General features: G+C 41.7%; 2 protein-coding genes across 31 annotated transcripts in view; both read left to right on the top strand.

Annotated features, from left to right (window-relative positions):
• Positions 1 to 1,083: 1,083 nt before the first annotated feature.
• On the top strand, positions 1,084 to 14,239 carry NOL11 (nucleolar protein 11). The gene is made up of 18 exons (XM_074607792.1): positions 1,084 to 1,265; positions 2,820 to 2,933; positions 3,800 to 3,856; positions 4,461 to 4,606; positions 4,878 to 4,935; positions 5,509 to 5,647; positions 6,046 to 6,243; positions 6,964 to 7,040; positions 7,782 to 7,905; positions 8,555 to 8,658; positions 8,938 to 9,015; positions 9,821 to 10,005; positions 10,272 to 10,397; positions 11,317 to 11,535; positions 12,007 to 12,085; positions 13,053 to 13,145; positions 13,416 to 13,523; positions 13,944 to 14,239. The coding sequence occupies exons 1-18, from the start codon at positions 1,113 to 1,115 to the stop codon at positions 14,055 to 14,057; spliced, it is 2,172 nt and encodes a 723-aa protein (XP_074463893.1). The 5' UTR covers positions 1,084 to 1,112; the 3' UTR covers positions 14,058 to 14,239.
• A 3,467-nt stretch (positions 14,240 to 17,706) lies between these two features.
• Positions 17,707 to 22,016, top strand: part of BPTF (bromodomain PHD finger transcription factor) — a 58,337-nt gene continuing 54,027 nt past the window's right edge. For 25 of the 30 annotated variants that reach the window (XM_074607757.1, XM_074607765.1, XM_074607777.1 and 22 more), the window contains exon 1: positions 18,356 to 19,229. In XM_074607757.1, the coding sequence (XP_074463858.1) occupies positions 18,590 to 19,229 (640 nt within the window). In that variant the 5' untranslated portion in view covers positions 18,356 to 18,589. Of the gene's footprint in view, positions 17,999 to 18,355; positions 19,230 to 22,016 lie in introns of those variants that run through there. The other 5 variants (XM_074607761.1, XM_074607767.1, XM_074607791.1 and 2 more) reach the window with 3 other exon arrangements.

Below are 22,016 nucleotides of genomic sequence, written 5' to 3' on the forward strand. Positions count from 1 at the left end.
GAAAATATTGAAGGTAGAAATCACGCGGTACAAGGAGACGGAAACCACCAGCAACCACCCAGCCCTGCTAATGGGCCCTGCTGGGGAAAGCAGGCGGGGCCGTGCCCTGCAGACGGGCTCTGGCCCAGACTCTGCCACCCAGGTGAGGTGCTCACTGTCCTCTACCAGGCAAAATGACAGCCGGGTTCTCCAGCACGCGGACGTGCCAGCGGCAAGACCCCGAAAGGGCAGCGCTGGCCATGTGCGGTGCCCAACAGCGGCCAACAGCTGGCACAGCACCACATCTCGCCATCGGGCCGCACCTGGTTTCGTTGGTGGTTTGGTTTGACTTGATGTTTTTTACAGTTTGGGCTTGTATTGCTAGGGCTTCATTAAAATTTGCATATAAGCATACAGTACAAATTGGTTAAAAATTGTACAAATTGGTTAAAAATTGTACAAATTGGTTAAAAACCTGCACCCGACCCTACCGCTATTAAAATTGGTGGAGTTGGGTTGTGCTCTTACGGAGGTGAAAAGGTTTCAGCTCTCACTGCTTACAAAAATGAGACGCAGGGCAGAAATACATTTAACTAGAGTAGTCTTAAAATCAGCAACGCTTTATTGTGACAAAGCGAAACTACGGAAGACTTTATCCACCGTCCCCGTGCTAATCTGCATATAAAGGACACCTGCCGCGCAGGACGAGACTCCCGTGGGACCGGCTGCACGCACGGCCCCGGCAGAGCCGACCGACACCGCGCGCGAAACGGAATGCCCCGGGATGCGACCGCGTGAAGGAAACGCCGTTGATTGTCCTGGCTTCTAACAGGGCTCTGAGAGATTAATGGCTCTTCTTTGGGTTGACAGTACTTGAACCATTCAGGACGCGTCGCGTTTTCCCGTCCCCTGCCGGCAAAGCCGCGGGGGAGGCGCCAGGGCCGGCTGTCGCCGCAGGGCAGCGCGCGGCCCCGCGACAGTCGCGACGCGCCCGGAACCTCCCGAGCGCCCTCGGCCCTTTCCGCCGCCCCCACCCCTCCCCCGGCGGCGCATGCGCGCTGTGCCCCCCCGTGCCCCCCTCCCGCCGGGTCCCGCGCCGGGCCCAGTCTCGCGAGAGGCGGGGGCTGGCCAAGATGGCGGCGCTGTGCGAGAGCTTCACGCTGTGTGGTTTGGGTCCCAGCGGCGGCGGCGTCGGGCTCGGCGGTGGCCTCCTGGCGCTGGAGCCGGGCCCCGACCCCGACCACGTCCTGCTCACCGACCGCGGCCGGACGGCCACGCTTTTCAAGGTAACGCCGGGCCCAGCCCCGGCCGCTCGGCCTCGGGAGGCGACGCTGCTGCCGCCGGGCAGCCCCGGCCTGTGGGGGGTCCCCGGGCGGGGCCTCGGGACCGCTCTCCCTCCTGCCCCAGCCCGGCCGTCACCGGGCAGCTCCCGCGGCCACCCGCCGCCCCCCGACTGGCTGCGGGGCCTTCGGGACGGGGCCCTGCCCGGCTCACCTGCGCTCTGCCGGCGGAGCGGGGGGCGGCTCAGGCGGCTGCTCGCGTATTTCTGCTTTTGCTGATTTTTCTCTCTTTGGTCCAAGCATTACTTCCATCCCCAAGCTGCAGGGTAGGTGGCGTTTCCTTACAGTAAAGAGGGTGACCCGTGTTTTGTCCGGCTGTCAGTTTTATGTTAGCTGCCATCCTGTTGGCTGGAGGGTGAAAGATTTTAGTTTGCAGCACTGGATACTAGAAGAATGTTCTGGTGTCTTTTACTTCGCTCTGGTGAGACCCCCCCCCTGCAGTGCTGCATCCAGCTCTGAGACCTCCAGCATAAGAAGGGCATGACCTGCCGGAGCGGGGCCAGAGGAGGCCACAGAGATGCCGGGAGGGCTGGAGCCCCGCTGCTGTGGGGACAGGCTGAGAGAGCTGGGGGGGTTCAGCCTGGAGAAGAGAAGGCTCCGGGGAGACCTTCCAGCCCCTTCCAGTCCCTCAAGGGGCTCCAGGAAAGCTGGGGAGGGACTCTGGAGCAGGGAGGGGAGCCATGGGACGAGACGGGAGGGTTTTAAACTGAAAGAGGGAGATTGAGATGAGATCTGGGGAAGGAATTCTTGGCTGTGAGGGCGCTGAGCCCCTGGCCCAGGTTGCCCAGAGAAGCTGTGGCTGCCCCATCCCTGCAGGGGTTCAAGGCCAGGTTGGACGGGGCTTGGAGCAACCTGGGCTGGTGGGAGGTGTCCCTGCCCAGGGCAGGGGGTGCCACTGGGGGGGCTTTAAGGTCCCTTCCCACCCAAACCATTCTGTGATCTTTTAATGTATGCATATATTTCAGTAGGCCATAGTAAGAAACTTTAGAAAAATATTTGGATTTATATCTTGAATTGGCTTTCATATTAATGGAGCTAGGGATTGTATCTTAGTGGATTCATGATACAACCTCTTTTGGGTTGTTTAGTCCCACTGCCAAGACTGTCCATGAGAACATGTTTGTAAATGCCCAATATAGCGCTAGGCTGAGGAGAGCTCTAGAACCCTCAGAGCAGCCAGACAGGAATCATATGTAACATGAGTTTAGACAGTAAAATTCATTGCTCTCTGTCTCAATACCTTACACCAAAATAGGACGAGAAAAAGCATGGTTCTGTGCAAGATTATATTAGTGAGTAAAAGTAGTGTCTTCACTTTGGAAAAGCCATGCATCATACCCGTGCTTCATGACATAAGCCCATCAGACCATTACAGGTCAAAGTTATTTCTGATGTGAAAAGAAATAATTCTAATTAATGTAGAATTTTTTCACGTTACTCTTAAGCTTTTGATATTAAAGTCATATTTTAATTACAGTGTCTTTGTTCTGACTCTTCTAGGTTTCAGATCAGAAGCCATTAGGCTGTTGGTCGGTTAAACATGGGCAGATTATCACATGTCCAGTTGTGTGCAACTTTGAAACTCATGAATATATAGCTGTTCATGATGACAAGGTGAGATCTTTTATGTTTCCTTAAAGGAAAAAAAGGAAGTAGTGAGCCTTCTGAGTGAATGTAGATAGGGAAGAAATGAGCGGTGCTGGATTTCTGGCTAAATGTAAACGCCTGGAGCTCTCAACACCCTCTTGCTGTTCAGGTCTTCTCTGCTTTTTGAGAGGACAGGGATGTGCAGTTCTACAGCTGCACAGTGTTCTTTTGTTAGTGACATGAAGATCATCTGTGCTGAGCACCGGTTGTTGGTGGCCTTTTAAAAACTGAAGCATTGTTAGTGAAGAAAGTTTCGTGCATACATTCTCTAAGGATAAGTTATTTCTCTTGTTGCAGAGTGGTTGACATTTGGAACTGTGCGATTATCGTACTGAAATGGTTAAAATAGTTCATACTTGCATCCTTGTTTTTCTACTCATGTTTTGCAGTTAATGTTTGTGTATGTGTAGTGTTTGCTCAGCACATGCTGAACCTTTGGCTTTTTGTTGTTGTTGATGAAATGTCTTTCCTGACCTTTCATTGTTCTCCTTGGAACATTCTCTTCCAGATCAGGACATCTGTATCTTAGTCTGTCCATCATTTTGATCTGCTTTCATTTAGACTTCTGCTGTATTGGTTTCCTTAACTTACTCTTTCCTATCCTTTCTTTCCAAGTCAAGATTTCTGAGCTTGGTTTCTATTCCTATTTTCTCTGCTTCAGCTTCTTCCCATGGAAACTTCCCCTGAGCCAGTTTCCACTAAGGTTACTGTGAATACATTCTGTATATTTTCCTACCGTGTTTCAGGGGCATGCAACTGCTACTATTTTGTGTGCTGAGAAGTCTATATAATTACTGTTTTACTGTGCTTAAAAAATGATGCTTCTCTTAAAGGTTTTAAGAATATGGAAGAACAAAGACATTAACTTGGACAAAGTATTTAAAGCAACGGTAAGTCTCTTACGTATGTTCACTTTTCTGTTAACATTTTGAATCCTGGTGGAGGGAAGGCATGTTAATTTTCATAGTACTTGTAATGCTACATTTTAGCTGACCATTATCTTAACTTGCATTTCTGGAATATTGCAAGGAATCCACTTGGACTGATAGACTTAATCATCAAAGTATTACTCTTAAAGTGATACGTATCCCAAGTCCAAAGTTTCGGAGGACTTTCTTTAAAGATGGTGAATTATGTTCATATGTAGATATATCTTTTTTCTGGTCTGCTGGTGGATGTGTTAAACAACACGTTGCGCTATGCCATGTAACAGTTGTTTGAACTCCTTACCCTCTATTATGTTTTTTTCTGATGTGATTCAGAAATGCGATGCTCATTGGGACGCTTTCCTGGCTTTTTGTTGGGTAGTGGTTAGAGATATTCATAGCATTTCAGAAAACTGGCCACTACTAGTTTTTTTCCTTATTAGGAATCTTACAGGTTCATCATCCTTCTGTTACTCGTTTATTGAAAGAACTTTAAAAAATCACATATAAAACAGTTGGCTTTCAAGGTAATGTACTGAAGAACAGAAATTATTTTTTTTCTCAACAGCTTTCAGCTGATGTATACAGAATACATTCACTCCCCAATGGAGGGCCAGTGGTACTATTCAAAGGAGGAGGTGTTCGAACTTTAGATGTCCTTTTGGAAGCCCCACAACAAGAAATTGAAAACATTATCTCAGATGAAGTCATCAAGTAAGTGATACACCTTTATGAAGCTTGCTTCTTGCTCAGAGGAGTTGTTGATCATGATGAAAGTTGTTCCCTTTTTTTGAAGGGGGTGGGGGAGAAATCTGAGGACTGAGATCTTGGGGTTGAGTGGGTTTTTTCCAAAATGTTTGTTTTGAAATGTTAAAATTATTTATACAGATGTCCTAAAAATAAGAGGCTGCCTAAGGAACAGTGATATGACTTTAGGTATAGCCCTAGAATTTAGAAGACATTCATACAGCTTTCTGGTTTTTAGGTGGAGTGAAGCTTCTATGGAAGGTCAACAACCTGTCTTAATTTTCGCTACTGAGAAAGTGAGTTGAATGCTTTTTTTAAAAAACTTCCATAGCAGCAAATCTAAGTGCATTTTCTAAACTCCATCACCTGCTTCATTGGATTTTAAGAGCTTTTACTGAAATCAATATCCTGATTTAATCAATATCGTGTATATGTATTGTTTCTGATCCAACAATTAAATTGAAGTTGTGTTGCTTTCAGGGCTGAGGAGCCTGAGCCTTACAATTTCAGAGAGCAATCAAGATGAAATACAGTAGATGATTGTGTGACTCTTCATTGCCCTCAAATACTTGCTCGTTGTGAATAACTTATTAAATAGGATTCATGTTTTTTTTTAAAAAAATAATTATACACTAATCTGTCTTTATTCACATGCTTCTTCCTGTGAATCCATTTGTTGCATCAAATTAGAATGTTCTTTATGTGCTTGAGTCTGCAAACCTTTCTGAATTAGGCTGTATGTCCCATAGAAAACACAAATTCCTAATTTTGCTTAATATTTGAAGTTAAGTGGTACTAATATCTGTGAATTGCTGTTATCTCTTCTTTGTGTAAATTAAAGGAAAACCTTATTTTCTTTTTTGTTTTAGGATGGGAATTTTTTTGTCTACGTACAGAAACTTAAGATGAATAGGCTACAGAAATACAAGCTTGAACAACAGGAATTATCTAAACCACTGAGTTTCACAGCATATATAAAAAATCAAATTATCACACTTCTGTGTTTGTGTAAGTCATATTTTCTAACGGGATGAGCTAATAAAGCGGAGAATTGTATGGAAGGGCATAAAATGTTTATATTTATGAATTACTGTTTAGTATTTTTAGCTCCTTAAACTTTCTAAAACAGCTAGTGGTAGAAGTAGTAAGTAAATCTTCCTGATATTTTAATGGCTGCAAAGACTGACTGTTCCTAAATGTTATGACTTGTACCTTGCGGATCTCGTGCTAGCTATACTTTTATTTTGCTGCTTTGCATCATAACATGTCCTTTAAATATCCTGTATTATTTCTCCTTTCAGCACTCACTGGATTTTGTTGTCTTTGGATGTTCTCTTGCCATTATCATATCGAATAGTTTTTCCACAATAACAGATGATAAAAGCATCATCACTTTTCTTTGACAGATTCCAATGACTCTGTATATGAGGTTCTGATACCTTTGCAACAAACCAGTGAAGAAGAGGAGCAAATTTTGTCCAAGTCACTAATACTAAAACTTTCAGTATCTGGAAGTGTTCTAAAAGGAACTTCTTTCGTTGTTCTTGATAAAGACCACATCGCGATATTAGGAAGTCTAGCTGCACCTGGTGAAGAATCCAAAGGTAACTTGAAAAATCAGATTAAGATGTCTTTAGTTTCCTTAGGTGAAGCACTAAGCAGGAAATAGTGCAAATAAAATGTTATTTGGCTCTTGAAACTAGTATGTAGTTGAGCTGTGCCTTTCGGACCACTTGCCGAAAGATAACTTTTACTAGTAAACTACGGAGTGGCTTGCAGGACTGTGCTCACTGTTGTGTTTCGGTATTCACTCTCATGCTGTTTGTGAAACAGTTGAGTAGACGCAGCAAGGGAACTCGTGGATGGAGGGGAATTAAAAGGAGGACTCGGATGCTTTTAAAGGGACCTTTGTAGGGAAACAGACCTAATGTCCTATAAGAAATCACTCTCTAAAGTAAGTGAAACAAACACTTCAGCCTTACGCCAAAACTGCTGAAGTGGGGGATCACTGAAATGGAAGCCACTGAACTAGAGCATTTTATAACAAAACGTTCTTCCCCACTGGAAGCCTCACTGGCTACTCTCCCTCTTGCCACAGCTTCTTGTTTAAAGCTCTTCACCGGAAAACTAACTCATCTTTAATTTTCTTTTCCTCGAGATCTAACCATAATGACTGAATTCCTGGTGTTGAATACGTTACTCACTGAGCTATTTTGAAACAGTTATTTCTGTTTCCTCAAATGTTTTTAACCGAAAGTAGCAAAGCCAAATGTAGCATTTATGTTGCTTTTGGGTTTGTAACATCTGTCTCTTGTTCTGCTTAGAGTGCCTAACAATATGGAATACGAAATTTCAGACATTGCAGACTTCAAAGGAGCTGCCCCTGGGAACCAGTGGACAGGTAAGCTCAATCTTTAATTCCTTGGTCTGTAAGCTTTATGCATTTGGCATGATAGCAGTGAATAGACCAGTGGGTTTCAGAGTCTGGAAGAGCAATGAATGCCAACTTCTGAAACAAAATTAATATTGACCAGTTGATAAGCAATTTTTGTCAGAATATTTAGCAGGAGAATGGTGGCTTATGGCAATTTCTGTGATAATTCAGTACTGTCTCACTTCTGGTGGTCTTGATTATTTGGTGAGAATGAAATAGCTAATTAAACAGAAAACCCAGCCAGTATCTATTCTGTTCAGACAGTTTATAATTGAAGGCCTAAATGATCCCTGCATCTCCCTAAATAGCGTTTCAAGATGTTCAGGTGTCAATTAATGGTAAGTAAGTAAACTGATGCCTGAGTAATAAATGCACTAGTGAAGTAGAACAGCTGTTTCTGTCATGAAATTGCACAAGAGGGAATTTAAAAAATAAAATTATCAAGTGGACTTAATGCCTTGGAGCAGTCACTGTACTTTAAGGCATCCCTGGAAGATACTCAACAGGACACTTCTTATTTCTGTATTTAAAATCAACAGTTAATTGCAGTAACATGCTAGCAAGTGTTAAACCTACCAAAAATAACTTAAAATAATCTGATTGCTGACTTTTAGTTGAATTTTGTAGTAAGGAGTTAAGCATCACCTTGCACAGGAGCACGCTTCTCTGTTCGTTTCCTCATTAACGATATGTTTTAATATTTTGTAGTTGTGGTGTTACGAGGAAAAATTTTTTTTTACTCATGGGAAAGTGCTAACGGTAATGATGTACAAGTGTGAAACGTCATCCTTGGCAGCTGCTGTGGGAAAGCTCAAGGACAGTCAAACCCCTGGTAGGAATTTTTATAATTACAGTGAAAAGATCTTGTAAAAGGAAAACTTCTGAAATTGTATAAATATTACTTTAATACAGTCCTATAAGATCAATGGAATCTAAACAGCTTGAAGTAACCTAACACTATCCTGTTTCTAGCTGTTAAATTTAATGTTGCTGAGAACACCAAAGCACGCAAATGCCTGAATTTATTGTGGCTTCACTTAAACTGGGTTGTCATTCAAATATAGGAATTACTGAAAGTACTGGAATGCTAGCTATGAATACTGAAAACAAAACGAAGCGCTGTCACCTATAAATCTTTTTCAAAGAGTTTGTGATTAGATGGGGCAATGTCAAACCTTTTTGTAAACTTTAGTTTAAAATCGCACTATCATAGTGTCTTTAATTCAGCATCACGCTGGTAAAACGTTGCAAGTAATGCTCACAATAAATTGTGTAGTAGCTTCTTTCTCTTCCTCCCAGAGGCTAAAGGGGAAAAAGCAGTATGCAGAAAGGCTCATAAAACTGGAAACTTTCTTGGCGGAAAATGACTTGCATTATACTTTAGAAAATATCTATTAGTATAAGAAGTTGATGTAATATTCATACTTTAATAAATATACCTTAAGCGCTACCTTCATATAGTTTAATTTGTGTGTTTGCAGATGTGTCTTCATTCGTAAACTGGAACACCCTTGCAGATGAAGAGCTGGTGGTTTCCTTTCAGTCACAGCAGTCTGTAGCTCTAAAATCTGAGTCCAAAATGACTGTAAGTTAGCATTAGGAGCATGTGAGCTTTTTGTTTCATTTCTCTTGTCTCTTCCTCATGCCACTACTTTTACCTTTCAGTGTTGTCTCAGAAGGAACTTTCACTTTTTATTTGTCACTCGTTGTTTCTAACAACTTCTGGAATTGGACTACCCAGTTATTAATCATAATCTGTGCAGCAAGTTGACACATGAAGTTCCTAGTTATCTTGATTTAAACTATTAAAAATATATACCACCTTTTGGAGCTGAAAATAACTTTTTGTTTTTCTTTATAATAGTTAAGATCAAAAAGGAACACTGTTGCTAAAGTACAGCCAGATACCTTATCAGTGGGGCAGATCTTACTAAATCTAAAAGTAAGTAAACCAAATATCCTAAAGTAGGGGGTTTAGACACTCTCAGAATATTCTAGTTGTCTCTTAAGCTATTATTTTTTTCCATGTCCTCTTGCACATAACCAAGTTGACGAAGCTTCCTTGAACAGGTGACTTGGAGGATATTATTATTAGTATATATTAGTATTTGGACATGATAGAATTAAAGTTTTGTCTTAAGAATGTTTTCTAGAACTCTACAATACAGGGCTTATACTAACTACCTGAATCCTGAAAACTTGCATAAATTTGTTCTTTTTTAATGAAAATCTTCTCTTGTAGTAAATAAGGTAGAGGGATATTTCACCTGGACTCTGCTTTTTTAGATTCTTATTTATGTCTTTAATTTTGTTGAAGACCTTTTGGATCTAGAAAGTCAAAATGCTAGGAATTCCACTGCAAACGCAGCAATAAGCTGTTCAGTTCCTTTCTAAAACTAGATGCAAATGTGTGATACTTCAAGTTGCAGCCCTTCCTGTGTGAATGTACCTATAGTTCATCTGTGGCTGGACACCTGGGTAATATTACTGAATTAACAGGCAAATAATCCCTGAGCAATTATTAAAAGATACTGCTTACCCTGAGTTCAGAGTGAGTAATTACCCTCATTTGGATCTTTCATGCTTGAGAGAGACTACTGAAACACAGAGTGGTGAGGGTTTTCTTGTAAATTTTTTTTTTTTAGCTTAAATTCAAAAATAACTCTGTTTCTACTTGGTCTAATTAGTAACAGTTACAGTTGTCAAACCTACGCCTTGTATACTTCTGAGTTATTTGTTATTTTCAGGATGCTTCTACAACTGTATTTGAAGATGAATTGAGACAATTGATGTCAAAAGCACAGATGCCAGATTTCCAGGCCAGCATTGGATGTGTAATAACTGCTCTTATAAAAAGATGTAAAACAAATCCAAAGTACTACCCTCGAAATTTCCTGCTGCATATAGTCGAAACCCGAGACTTGTCTTACAGGTGATGATTCTACATTTTTTTTTAACTGCAAGGAAAAATCTTTAAAAATAATAATGAAAGAAAGTAGGAATCAAATTGTTTATAAGGCACTCTTGAATTATCAGAATTTACTGTTGAAGGTGCTTATGTCTATTTTCTGAGGAAGCTGACACTTCCCGGATGGATTTTTGTGTAAGATAAGACAAGATTAATACTTCTGCATTAGTTGTCAATGTACTTTTCAGTGGGTGTGAACTATGCAGCCTATCCTTTTCATATTTTTACAGTTTATGTCCAGATTTAATGTCTGTTGCTTTGGAGAAAAAAGATGTGCATCTCTTACAAATTTGCTTACAACGGTTTCCAGATATTCCTGAAGAAACTACTTATGCTTGTTTGAAAGTATTTTTAAGGTAAGTTGGAATCACTCTTTTTTTTTTTCTTTTCTTTTTTTCTTCTTCACCAAACCAAGCACCTTAATAAAAAGCTGTGTAGCTGTGTGTTGCCAAGAATGGCTTTAATTAGGTGAGAAGTTAATACTGTGCATGAAATTCTTAATTCTGAGTACAGCGCATGTTGCAGTCTGACAAACTTTTTACAAGATGTCTGTTGCATATGTTAATTCTAAAAACTATGTAAATGGTAATTAAATGAACATGCCTTTTGGTAACACTGCTGGCTTGAATGGCACTTGCATCCCTCTACAAGTGCTGTTACAGCTATCTGTTTACGTTGCAACAGACTTAATTGGGAACTTACCTGGGGTAAGAAGCCCACAAAAAAAGACCAGTTCTCGTACGTTCACAACAAAAATGGTTTTCATATCCCAAAAAGGATGAAGTTTTAGGTAGGTGCTGTAACCAAAAGAAAAGGCTGTCATATTCTTTCTTTAGGCTTCCAGAGCAAAAAGGATTATTTTTTTTAATTAGAAACATCAGATCTTGTTCATTTCGTACCTTAGAATTGTCAAATACTTTTATTACTAAATATTAGGAAAACCATATAGGTTGAAGCAATCCCACTAATGTCAGAATACAACAACAGTCTTGATTGGAGTATAAACAAGCCCATGACAGAATGTCTAATAATGCAGTAATTTACATTGTTGGAATAAGAGTAGTACATGTATTGTTTGAGGTTAATAATTACAAAATATTAACTGTTCTTTCATGGCCTTTATTCATTCTGCAAGACTCTATGTTTTAGTATATGGTTTTACTTTTATAGTAAGCTTCAAAGAGTTCATAGTGTGTATAACTGTTGCGTTGATGGCATTGCTGATTTTAAAGCTAATAATTAAAAGTATTAAATGTCTGGAATTTTCTTCTACAGCATAAGTGAAGCCTATCTTCAAAGAATAGATGTGAATCTAGAATCCGTAATCTGTTACATTGATGTTGAATTCAACAATAAAGAAGTTAAGACTGAAATTGTAGAAAATGGTTTCAATGCAGAGTTGGAACACGACATCTGGGATACTAAAATCACAAAGGAAACCCATCCGACGGCTGGTGAATTATGCCCTGTTGGACCACAGAAGGCAGCATTATTGTATCCTCTGTGTGTCTTAATGAAGGAAATCAGTACATTATATGTGATGGGAACGTTTATATTTAGCGTTACTAAGACCTATCCTGTTATTGTTGAAAACTTCTCACAACTTCTCATAAGAGAAGTTCCTAGTTAGTAGAAAAATTGTTTAGAATATAAATAGAAACAATTAACTTTTAGAAAGCATCTGCGCCAATTTAAACTTCTATTATTGCAGAAGTGCAATAAAACTTTGTCTATTCAAGAGAAAAATAGCATTGATGGTTTTGATGTTTACCTGTTGAAACTGATTAGCCAATTACATACTTGCAGTAACTAGAACTGTTCAAGCAAACTGTATTGTTATGTTTCAGCTGCTGAAATAGGACGTCTATCAAAGAACTTAAGTGAATTCTGATTAAAATATTTCCCTAAGTTTGTAGAAACTGGGATTTTTCCCTGCAATTTTATTTCCTTAATGATACTGCCCAGAAATGCTGTTCTCCAGTCGGCTTACAGTGAAGCATTTCTTTTGCCTCATCTGAAAAACCTTCCAGCTCAGCAAGCTGTTGTAAGTATGTTAAAATTAAAAAACTTAAACCCCCATATTATTTTGCAGGGAGGGAAAGGGAAGAGAGTTTTTCAGTTGTATACCAGAAACTTGCCACTCTTACTGGACTCTGAATCACAAACTAATGTATGAAAATGAAATTAAGATGCCTAATAAGATCTAATGTTAATGAATGTCACAATCTTCCACATACGTGTGGAATGTCTATTAATTTTTGTAGTCTTTGCTTACTTTAGAAAATATAAGTAAGAAACTCTCTTTATGACCCAGTCTACTTGGAAAATGTTGTTCATATTTTGTTAGCAAGGATAGTACCTTTTGTAGATTTGTGTGCTTCTTAAGAAAGGAACAAGACCTGCCAAAAAAAAAAAAAAAAAAAAAAACAAACACCAAAACAAACTCCCCTGTCCCTCAAAACCTGAAATTGCACATACCACAGTACCTGAGCGTATATGTGGTTTTCCAGTCATTCAAAAAAAACTTCACACATCAGAACAAAGCTGATCTTAGCACTGACCCATCTCCTTGATTTCTTTTTTTGGAGAGAGAAAGAAATCTTTGACTTGGCTCAGCAGAAGATGGTGTTGACCTGATTCTGACTATTGGCAATTTATTGTTGGCTACTGAAATGGAAATTGGGACTAAAATTGTTAATGTTGATACAGTTTTTAGTAAAGTTCCTAGAAAAGCCCGTGTCTGAATTAAATTGAAGTGACATAATCACGGGAACAATGATAACCCCTGAATGTAAGTTTATGCTGAATATTGCTGAGAATTGTCAAACATTAGCTATAGATGGTGTAGCAAAACCATAAAACTTAGTTTTAATGTGTAGTGTACAGGCATCTATGTTGCTTTGAAGTTAAATTTTTTTTAAATCCTTAGAAGTCTTGCTGTGTGCAGAACAAAAATCCTCAGACTAGTAGATGTTTGTCCTTTAAAAATACTCTGACTTTTCTACTTTTAGCTGTTTCTCAGGTATTTATACTACCTGTATGTGAAGTGCAGTGAAAAAATTAATACTGCTCTTCCTGGAACACGCTCTCCAACTATAAGTCAGGTGAGATGCTGCTTCTAAGAATTGTATTTCCTTTCGTTTCTGTGGTGTGTAACTTAGTGAGTAGTTGTGAATATCTAAAATTAACTGAGTTCTACATTAATTCTATGAAGTATTGTCCATTAATATAAGCTGTATGAAGTCAGATGTAACACAATGCTTTTTACTATCAGAAAATAAATATACTGCCTTACATTAGAAGTGAAATTAGCTTTTAAAGCAAAACCTGTCATTTACATATCAAAAAGCATAAGTTTTCTTGTCTGTCTTCAGATTATGGATTGGATGTGCCTATTACTTGATGCTCACTTCACAGTTATGGTGATGCTACCAGAAGCAAAAGAGTTGCTTTCAAACCTGCATAAGTTTGTGAGAGCCCAAGTAAGTTGCATCTTTTGGGATAATTATTTCATTTTTGTATGGATTTAGAATAGTATCATAGCATCTTCGTGGTTGGAAGGGACCTTTGAGATTATCGAGTCCAACCATACACACACAAAAAAAAAATCCCTACAATCTCTGTCACTAGATATGGGTGTTAAGAATGGGGGGGGCGGGGCAGGGGGGCACAGACAACAGATTATACAGTAAATCGAATAATGTCTGTTCTTCTTTGTACACTCCTTCCTGAGCATTAAATGGCACTCGTCTCTCACTCATTTTGATGTCAAAAACTGCTCTATTGGTTTGGTTTAAATATTTGAAACTGTGCAGAACCACAGCTGGTTCCACAGTATAATGATGTATGAAAAGAACTAAAATTTATTTTACGGTAAATAACTGTGTTTTCTTCTTTTTTAGGTACGATTCTACTCCGAACTCAACAAGATTGAAGGAAGTTTGCAAGAACTACAAAGACGTAATCATCAGAAAGACTCTCAGACATATTCTATTGAAGTGCTGGAACTTATTTGAATTTGAAATGAATTATTAACAAATTTATTTTTTATTGATTCCTTTTATGATGAGGATGTATTAGCACTCCATATTGGGGATGTGAAAAGTTGTTTTCTACATAGGAGGAGCACAGTTACTCTGTACTACATGGGAGTTTTAAGTTTGAAACTCGTGTATTAAAAGCTCTCTTTTTGACTGGATGAGAACCTGGGTGGTTGCTTATGTTTTAATATATAATTTTGATATATAATCCTAAGAACATCCTAAAATGCCACATGATTCTTGGCAAAGAATTAGTAGGATATTTGCAGTAAAGCTTCAACTGATGTTTCATCAAATTAATAGAATAAAAATGTCAATCTGCTTCTTTTTTACTTAATAGTTGAAGTCTATAGCTAGATTCTTCAGAGTTCTCTTATCTCCGCTCAGGTTATGAACTATAGATGAACTCATTTGAGTTTCCTTCGTTGATTTTTCTGTTTTTAAGCTGTTTTTACTTTGTCCAAAGCTGCCTTTGACATTTACAGACTCAGCTTAAACAGGGAAGGGAGGTTAAGTGTAGGTATAGGGTTGTCGCCCAACTCACATTGCTTTCTCTCTCCTACGTGTCATGCTATCACACCTTGTTAGTGTACCCTTTTGTGCTTTCCTGTCCAGTCCAACCAGGTCCTTTTATGCTGCTTTAAAAAAAAAAAAAATAGAAGGGAGGGGGTTGTCTGGTGGTTAGTAGTTAAAACCTTGAATGACAATAATCTACAGCTGTTTTGATGCATCTTGTATCTGGTAAGACCACCTGCATCCAGAAGCTGCCTACAGCGAGGGAGAAGGAAGAGGTATACCGCAAGAACTAGACGCCTTCCTCAAACGAAGAAGCAAAGTGCAGTTATTTAATAGGATGTCTTACAATCTTGATCTCGGAGGTTGCCATCAGCTAGCTGAAGAGGACTGTTTTCTCAAGCAGAGAGACTGCTTCTCTAGAGCATACTCTCCTGCACAGACTTGCAGAATATAGAGTTACTGGACTTCAGCATAATTAGCTATACTTCAAGATTTCTGCTTTAGAAATTTCTGAAGCTTTCTGATGTTGAAAGATTGCATCCAAGATAAGTTCTACTTTTTTTGCATCCAAGATAGCTTCTGCTTTTTAAATACTTGGCTCTTGAAACTTTGCCAATATACATTTGAAGCTTTGGGGGAAGGGGAAAGGAGCATAAAAATAACATTCAGGTAAAATTTAATGCTGTGGACTTTGGAGTCTTTAAGCTGACCGTACAACTGATACCTGCCAGCACAGCTCAGAGCAAGGATTGTATCTTGCCTGTTAGATTGGAGCAAAGAACTAACGTAGCTGTGAAAATAACTTCTCTTTTTGGGTAGTGATTTTTCTCCTCTGATAGTGCAAATTAAGCATGTGTTAGTGGACACAAAGGAGACATCCAGTTTGATTTCAAGCAGAATGTTGGAAATCATTGTTTAAATAAAAGGCTCCTTAACCTTTGTCAGGTTAAGCTTGTCTGAGAACGAACAACAGCATTTTCTTCCTTTCTCTGGCTAGAGCTAGAACACTGGGCTTCCACTGTGTAACTTAGCTGCACACAATTAAAAGCCTTAAGACTCTGAAAGTTGACATGTTCTAGTTGTACACACTGTTATGTCAGTACCAAATGTATGTAAAAGTAAAATTTAAAAAAGCATTATACTGGGCAGCTGAAGAATCGTATAGAGGGGTACTTCTTGGCACTAGCGGTAGTTGTTGAGCTCTAGCCTAACATTACATAGCAACGTCTTGGTGTCTTATAAATGTGTATGTAACATTCTAGAGCTTAATATTTAAATTCAATGCCTAATACATGTTAGGAAATAATTTGGAGGGAAGGACTGGACAAAAGCAGCTCAATAATTTAAGCAAGAGCATATGCTCACTTGTTATTAATGCCATCCAGCTGTAGGTTTTTAAGTTCTTTCCCTTACCCTTGGAGAAAGGAACCCATCCAGACAGCAGCTTGGAACAACTAGGCCATTCATCTTCTCCAAAGTGCCTTTTGAAAAGAGCCTTTCTCTCCATCTGTCTTGAGTATGGAGGCAGTGTAGGGCCTCCTACCTAAAATTCCTCTTCCTGCTGTATTCAATTCACTTATAAATATGTTCATTTAACTATACCATCGGACTCAAAATAGGAACTTCAAGTTCCTAATGGAGATTTGTTTGGTTCTTGACATTGGACATGGGTGGGCGAGTAGGTTAAGGGGTTATAGCTGTCTATGCATCTGTTTCTCTACTTATAAAATTAAAATTCTTTATGTCCTATTCAGTAAGCACTTCCATATCAACAACTGATAAGAGATGGGATTAATAGACAAGATATTCTGGTTCACAGCATTCAAAAGCAAACGATTCTTGGCACCTTTGATCTACTACTACAGATACACAAAATCAACAGTAGAGATGTTAACACTCTTATAATGCTACAGACTGTGTGAATATTAGTGTAGTAGATAAACTGGATATCTTTGCTCGATTCTCAACGAATGTATAGATGGCAGAATTCACAGGTGTGTTTTCCAAGATCACAAAGGGAGATAGTGAAATAATCTACCTCAAAACATGTATCTGTGTATTCGTATATTTTAAGAGTTACCACAACCCTTTCCAACCTTGTCAGAGGTTGTAAAAATTAGCCTGACATAAGCAATCAGAAGGTAACTTAGAAAGATTCAGAATACAAATTGAGTATAAAGGTGTGAACGGAGTGAGGCAACGTTGTCTACTGCTGTTGCGGTGTCTATCTGTACTGTGTCTAGAACGTGGCTCTGAGCCTGTGCAGCTGTACCACTGAGTATAAAAGAGTGCAACTGAATATAGAAGAGATGCAGATAAAAAGCTGGATGTAAGAGTGCAAATTGGGCTAAACCCTGCTGCCTGGTGACATTGTGACATTGTTGCATGCTTGACACTGTGGCAGGTTTGTGGGTTTAATGAGGTTCTCAGCCTGAGCAACAAGTTAATGAACAAAAGGCACTTCAAAAATGACTATAGAAGAATGCAAATTAAATTACACACTGGACATGTAACTGCCATGCTTATGGCATGACCAGTATTGGGTTTTACATCACACAGAAGTGTAAGCAAGACAGAAAATGAAAATGTGAACACATTTATTTGCTAAGGATAAGACTTCAGACTCTCTGGGATCCCAAAGCTGTGTAGGTTTAGCCATGAAAAGAAGGCTGATTGTAAGAAATGCAAGACATTTGCGTGCCTTGGGCTGGGTGTCAATTTGTACTGCTTTCACTCAGGGAAGTGATACCCTGAATTCGAGCGGTGGCATTAGGAACCCAACAGTGCAATCGGGTTATGTAGATTTTTAGCCCTTTGGGGGCTCTGGCACATGGGAAAACAAGAGGAAATACAAAATAGATGAAGCCCATCTCTGTTTTGAAGTGAACTGCAGACAGCAGTTCAGAGAAAGCAGATGGACAAAAATGCAAATGGTGGGGCCTTATGTGATCTGTTTTCCTTTATCCTGACCCTGTCTAGGTAACGTTGAGCTGCAAGAAGGTTTTAATTTCTGCGTAATGGGTGAAGATTTAAAACACGGCAAGGGATGACCATGGCAGCGGGCCCGGGGGTCAGCTTGGTGCCGGGGGAGGGCGGCCGCCGCCTCAGCGCGGCGACAGAGGGAAACCTCTCCTGAGGGGAGCCCGGGCGGCTCTGCTTTTGGCGGGCGCTGAGGGGGGGGCAAGAGCCCGGTGATGAGCCCCTGCCCCGGGCGGAGGGGAGGGCAGAGCTCGCCGCCTACCTGCGCTCACAGCTGTCCCCCGCAGCGCTGCGCGGCCGGCCGAAGCCGTGGGACGTGAAGCTGAGGGGTGTCAGCCCGGGGGTGGCTCCCCTTTGGGCGCGGGTCTTGCTCTGGGAGAGAGAACCGATAACGACCGTCGCTATTCAGGCGTGAGAAGGCGGTGAGTGCGGGGGTGAGGGGGCAGCTTCAGCCGTCGGCGGGGCTGAGGGGAGCCTCGTGGTGGGGCGGCGGTGGCGGGGCAGCGCCCCGTGACAGGTGGCGGTGGGGTTTTGGGGGGCACACCGTGTACCGGTGGTGGCGAGGGGCGGGTAGAGGCGGCAAAGCGAGCGCGCCGGTGGGGCAGGCAGGGTCCGGGCGGCGCGGCGGGGGCAGCGGGGGGGTGCGGAGCCGCCCCAGCGCGCCGGCTCCAACATGGCTCTGGCGGCCGGCGGCGGCGGCGCCCCCTGGCGGCGGCTGGCGGGCGCGGCCGGTCACGTGAGGCGCTCAGGGCCTGCTGCCGCCGCCGCTTCCCCCAGTCAGAGCGGAGCGAGCCGAGGCAGAGACGAAGAAACAAGATGGCGGCCGGTGGCGATCCGGAGCGGGACGCCGGCAATTCGGATTGAGCCCTCGGCCCTCACGGCTCGGCGGCCCCCCTCCCCGGCCCGGATCCCTCGCAGGGGGGGGAGCTTCCCCGTAGCCGCCTGTCCGGACTCCGAGCGCCCTCCCGAGCCTTCCTTCCCCCTCCCTTCCCCCCCTCGGCCAGCGCCCAGAGATGCGGGGCCGGCGAGGCAGGCCGCCCAAGCAGCAGCAGCCGGCGGCGGCCACCGCTCAGGCGAGCTCCCCGGCTCCGCCCGCCCCGGCGGGCCCCATCGGGGGGTTGAGGTCCCGGCAGCGGGGCAGCAGCCGCGGCAGGTGGGCGACCTCGGCCCAGGCGGAGACGGCGGGGCCCAAGCAGAAGGGAGCCGGGGCTGCCCAGGCCTCTTCCCCCGCCACCGCCTCCCCCAGGGGGGGCAGCAAGAGGAAGGGAGGCAGCGGCAGCAGCAGCACCCCTGGTGGGGGAGGCAGCAGCGGTAAGGGTAGGGGCAGGGCTGGGGCTGGAGGAGCAGGGGGAGGAGGCGGAGGAGGCAGCTGCAACAGCCAAGGCAGGGCTGCCTCGTCCAGGAGGAGCATCAGCAAAGTGGTGTACGATGATCATGAGAGTGAAGAGGAGGAGGAGAGCATGGTGTCCGAGGAGGAAGAGGAGGGAGACCCCGAGGATAACCAGGACTCCGAGGAGGAAGAGGAGGAGGAGATAATGGAGGAGGAGGACGACGACGACTCCGACTACCCAGAAGAGATGGAGGATGAAGATGATGCCAGTTATTGCACTGAGAGCAGCTTCAGGAGCCACAGCACCTACAGCAGCACCCCAGGTAGAGAGTCAGTGGGATGAACTAAAACAAGTCGAGGGCACCCCACATGCTCCCTCTAGGTTTGCAAATACAGTCCGCACGCATTCTTCCTCCCATGCGTGTATGTAAGGGATGCCTGCAAGTACTCACAGGGAGAGAGGGGTATGCAAATTAACGACTGCAGCCCCACGGATGCAGGGAACATTAGAGGATGCTTACAAACACATGCACTAGAGGAGGGAGGGAGGGAGGGCAGTACATGCTGTAACAAGGGGATGCTTTGCAAATATGCATGGAGATTCTGGTGACTGCAGAAATGCATCATACACCAGAACATGTTGCAAACGATGTCAAAAGTGCATGGAGCATTCACTTAATATTTAAAAACAAGGGAAACGAGATGCATGCCTTGCAAAGAGGTCCTTTCAAATATATACAGGAAAGGATGGCTTGTGCTTGCAAATATAACTTGATGTTAAAAGGAAAGGAAGCACATGCAACTTGAAGTGGCCAAAAAAAAAACCCCGAAACAACCATAAACACTGAAAAATTTCAGGCTCTTGAAATCAGAGGTATAACTGGATCCAACATTTACTGGCTTTAAGACAAAACTAGCTTTCCAAGGAGGGAAATGAGGTGCATTGTTCAAAATGGAGATTGCATTGTTATAGTTTGGGGAAAAGTGCACAGGGCCTCATTGCAAGGGTGTAAACCTAGTTTTAGTTAAACACAGAGATTAAAAGGTGGAGGTTGAGTCAAAAGTCTTGGTTTTAAATACTGCATTTATCTTAAGATATGGCAACCTTTAAAACTCACGTAGGGGTTAAAACTCGTTAAACATCATTGTGATTATTTTTTTGTTTTAACCTCGAGTGGCAAATTTGGGCTGAAATTTTTAAGGCCTGCATTTCTGTTTGTCCTTAATTAGTTCATTAACCATGTGGGTTTCAAGCTTCAAAAATTCTTTATCTAAACTTAAGCACTTTGGATTTATTTCAATTCATTCCAGAATGGAATTCAAGCTTAGAATATTTTTTTTTTGTTTTTAATTCTCTGAACCAAGAGTGTAGTTAAACTTAGGGATGACCTAGGAGTCTTGCTGAATTGGGCTGCGGGATAACAAACCCTGCTGCTGTACAAGTATTTGGCCAGTTTGGAATGGGGGAGGAACAGGTTGTTGGTGAAAAGGCATCGCATCTTAATTAAAAAAGGGGTGTAGTTTTGAGTAGTTAGCTGACGACTTTTTAAAAGGGGGAAGTACTGGCTACTAAATGTGTCATTTGTTTTTATTTTGGTTAGTTAATGGTATCAGCTCATTATGTGACTTCATAATAGTCCTTTAAAAAGCTCTGTATGTCTGTCTCTCTCTATATATATTTTAATCTGTATCCATATGCTCAGGAACTTAAATGAATCAAAATAAGTACGTGCTTTACTAAACGAATTTAATTTAGAGATTTATATATATTTTTTTTTTAAGATGTTAGTTTACCTGTTGCAGGGATGTCCTGCAATCAAATCGAGATTTTTAGAATATTTATTACTTTAAAGATTGAGGTCTAACTTCACAGAAGAAGAAAACTCTCAAGTATTCTCTTGACTTTTAACTCTTCATTTTCTGCTTAGTTGTGGTAACTTTGATTTTTATTACTTTTGGGGGGAGATGCTTTTGTCAGGGAAAGAATATTTTTATGATTTTACTTGGCTAGATCAGAGAACATATTTTTTTACATGAGCATCCAGGTTTAAAATGAGTTCTACAGAATATGGGTGTATTCAATTTTTGAAATGTTCTTAAATGTTTTGGCAAATAACAAGATAGTTCTGTGTGCATTGTTGTGCAAGTGTAGACAGGTTTTATGTGGTATTTAGGTGTATCAGAAACCACTTTGATAATTTATATGTTTATTTCTCACTTAGGGTACCTTCAGTTAACTTTTTTAACATAAGTTTTAAGTGTAAGCATTTTCATCCTTAAGTGCTTTTTTTTTTTTTTTATACTGAGTGTTTGATAGTTAAAACATCTCAGTTGTTATTTTGGCAATTTACTGGCAGTTCTCATTAGTTCAGTATTTGCCTAAAGGTCTCCTTCCCTCTCTCCCAGATATGCTGTTGCCCTTTTGCAAAGAAAGTAGGAACTTTTAATTCGATCAGCTTGGTCTGTGTCTTGTTTCTGCTGAACAAGTCCCGATGTTGTGAGTGTTGCTACACACTGGTGGCACTCATTGAAATCTTAGTCTTATCATAATCCAGGAAGAGATACTTGACACTAGAACAGCATTAATAGGCAAGGAAAAGATTCACCTAACCTCAGTATCTCTTTATCTGACAGCGGCCAGCGCAGAGAAGAGTGTTAAGAATTGGGCAAGCATACAGTGATATGTCTTCAGAGTTCCTTCATGGGCTCCAGTGCTGTCCGACTCAGGTGCATGCTGAGCCAGAATTGGTCTTTAGCTATGTTTAGATACGGGTCCTTTTCTTTCCCATATTTATCTGCAAAACAGACAAAGTGTAATATACAGTGACAAAGTTCCTGTGGCTAACTGGAGGACTTGAAGGAGTGTCTCCTCTATTGTTTTAAGCTGGTCTCTGAAAGAATGCTGTGGTGCCTGGTAGTTTGTGGGTTTTTTTTTCTGCTAGAAGAGATGCTGAGCAATCGTTCTGCACTTATCTTTCCTCAATCACGCGCAGCCTGAATTACTACCACTTTCAGGATATAGTATTGAGGGCTGAAGAGTTTATGTTTTGAGAGCAGGGCATTGGAAAATTGCGATCCCAATCAAACTCTCCTTTCAACCAAGATTTTAC

Source organism: Larus michahellis, chromosome 14 (assembly GCF_964199755.1).
Source record: "Larus michahellis chromosome 14, bLarMic1.1, whole genome shotgun sequence".
Lineage (NCBI taxonomy): Eukaryota > Metazoa > Chordata > Aves > Charadriiformes > Laridae > Larus > Larus michahellis.

Coding starts and splice junctions, on each gene's coding strand:
- NOL11 (XM_074607792.1), top strand. CDS start 1,113: ATGGCGGCGCTGTGCGAGAGCTTCACGCTGTGTGGTTTGGGTCCCAGC. Junction 4,936..5,508: donor TAATTTTCGCTACTGAGAAA/GTGAGTTGAATG, acceptor TTTTTGTTTTAG/GATGGGAATTTTTTTGTCTA. Junction 9,016..9,820: donor AGATCTTACTAAATCTAAAA/GTAAGTAAACCA, acceptor TGTTATTTTCAG/GATGCTTCTACAACTGTATT.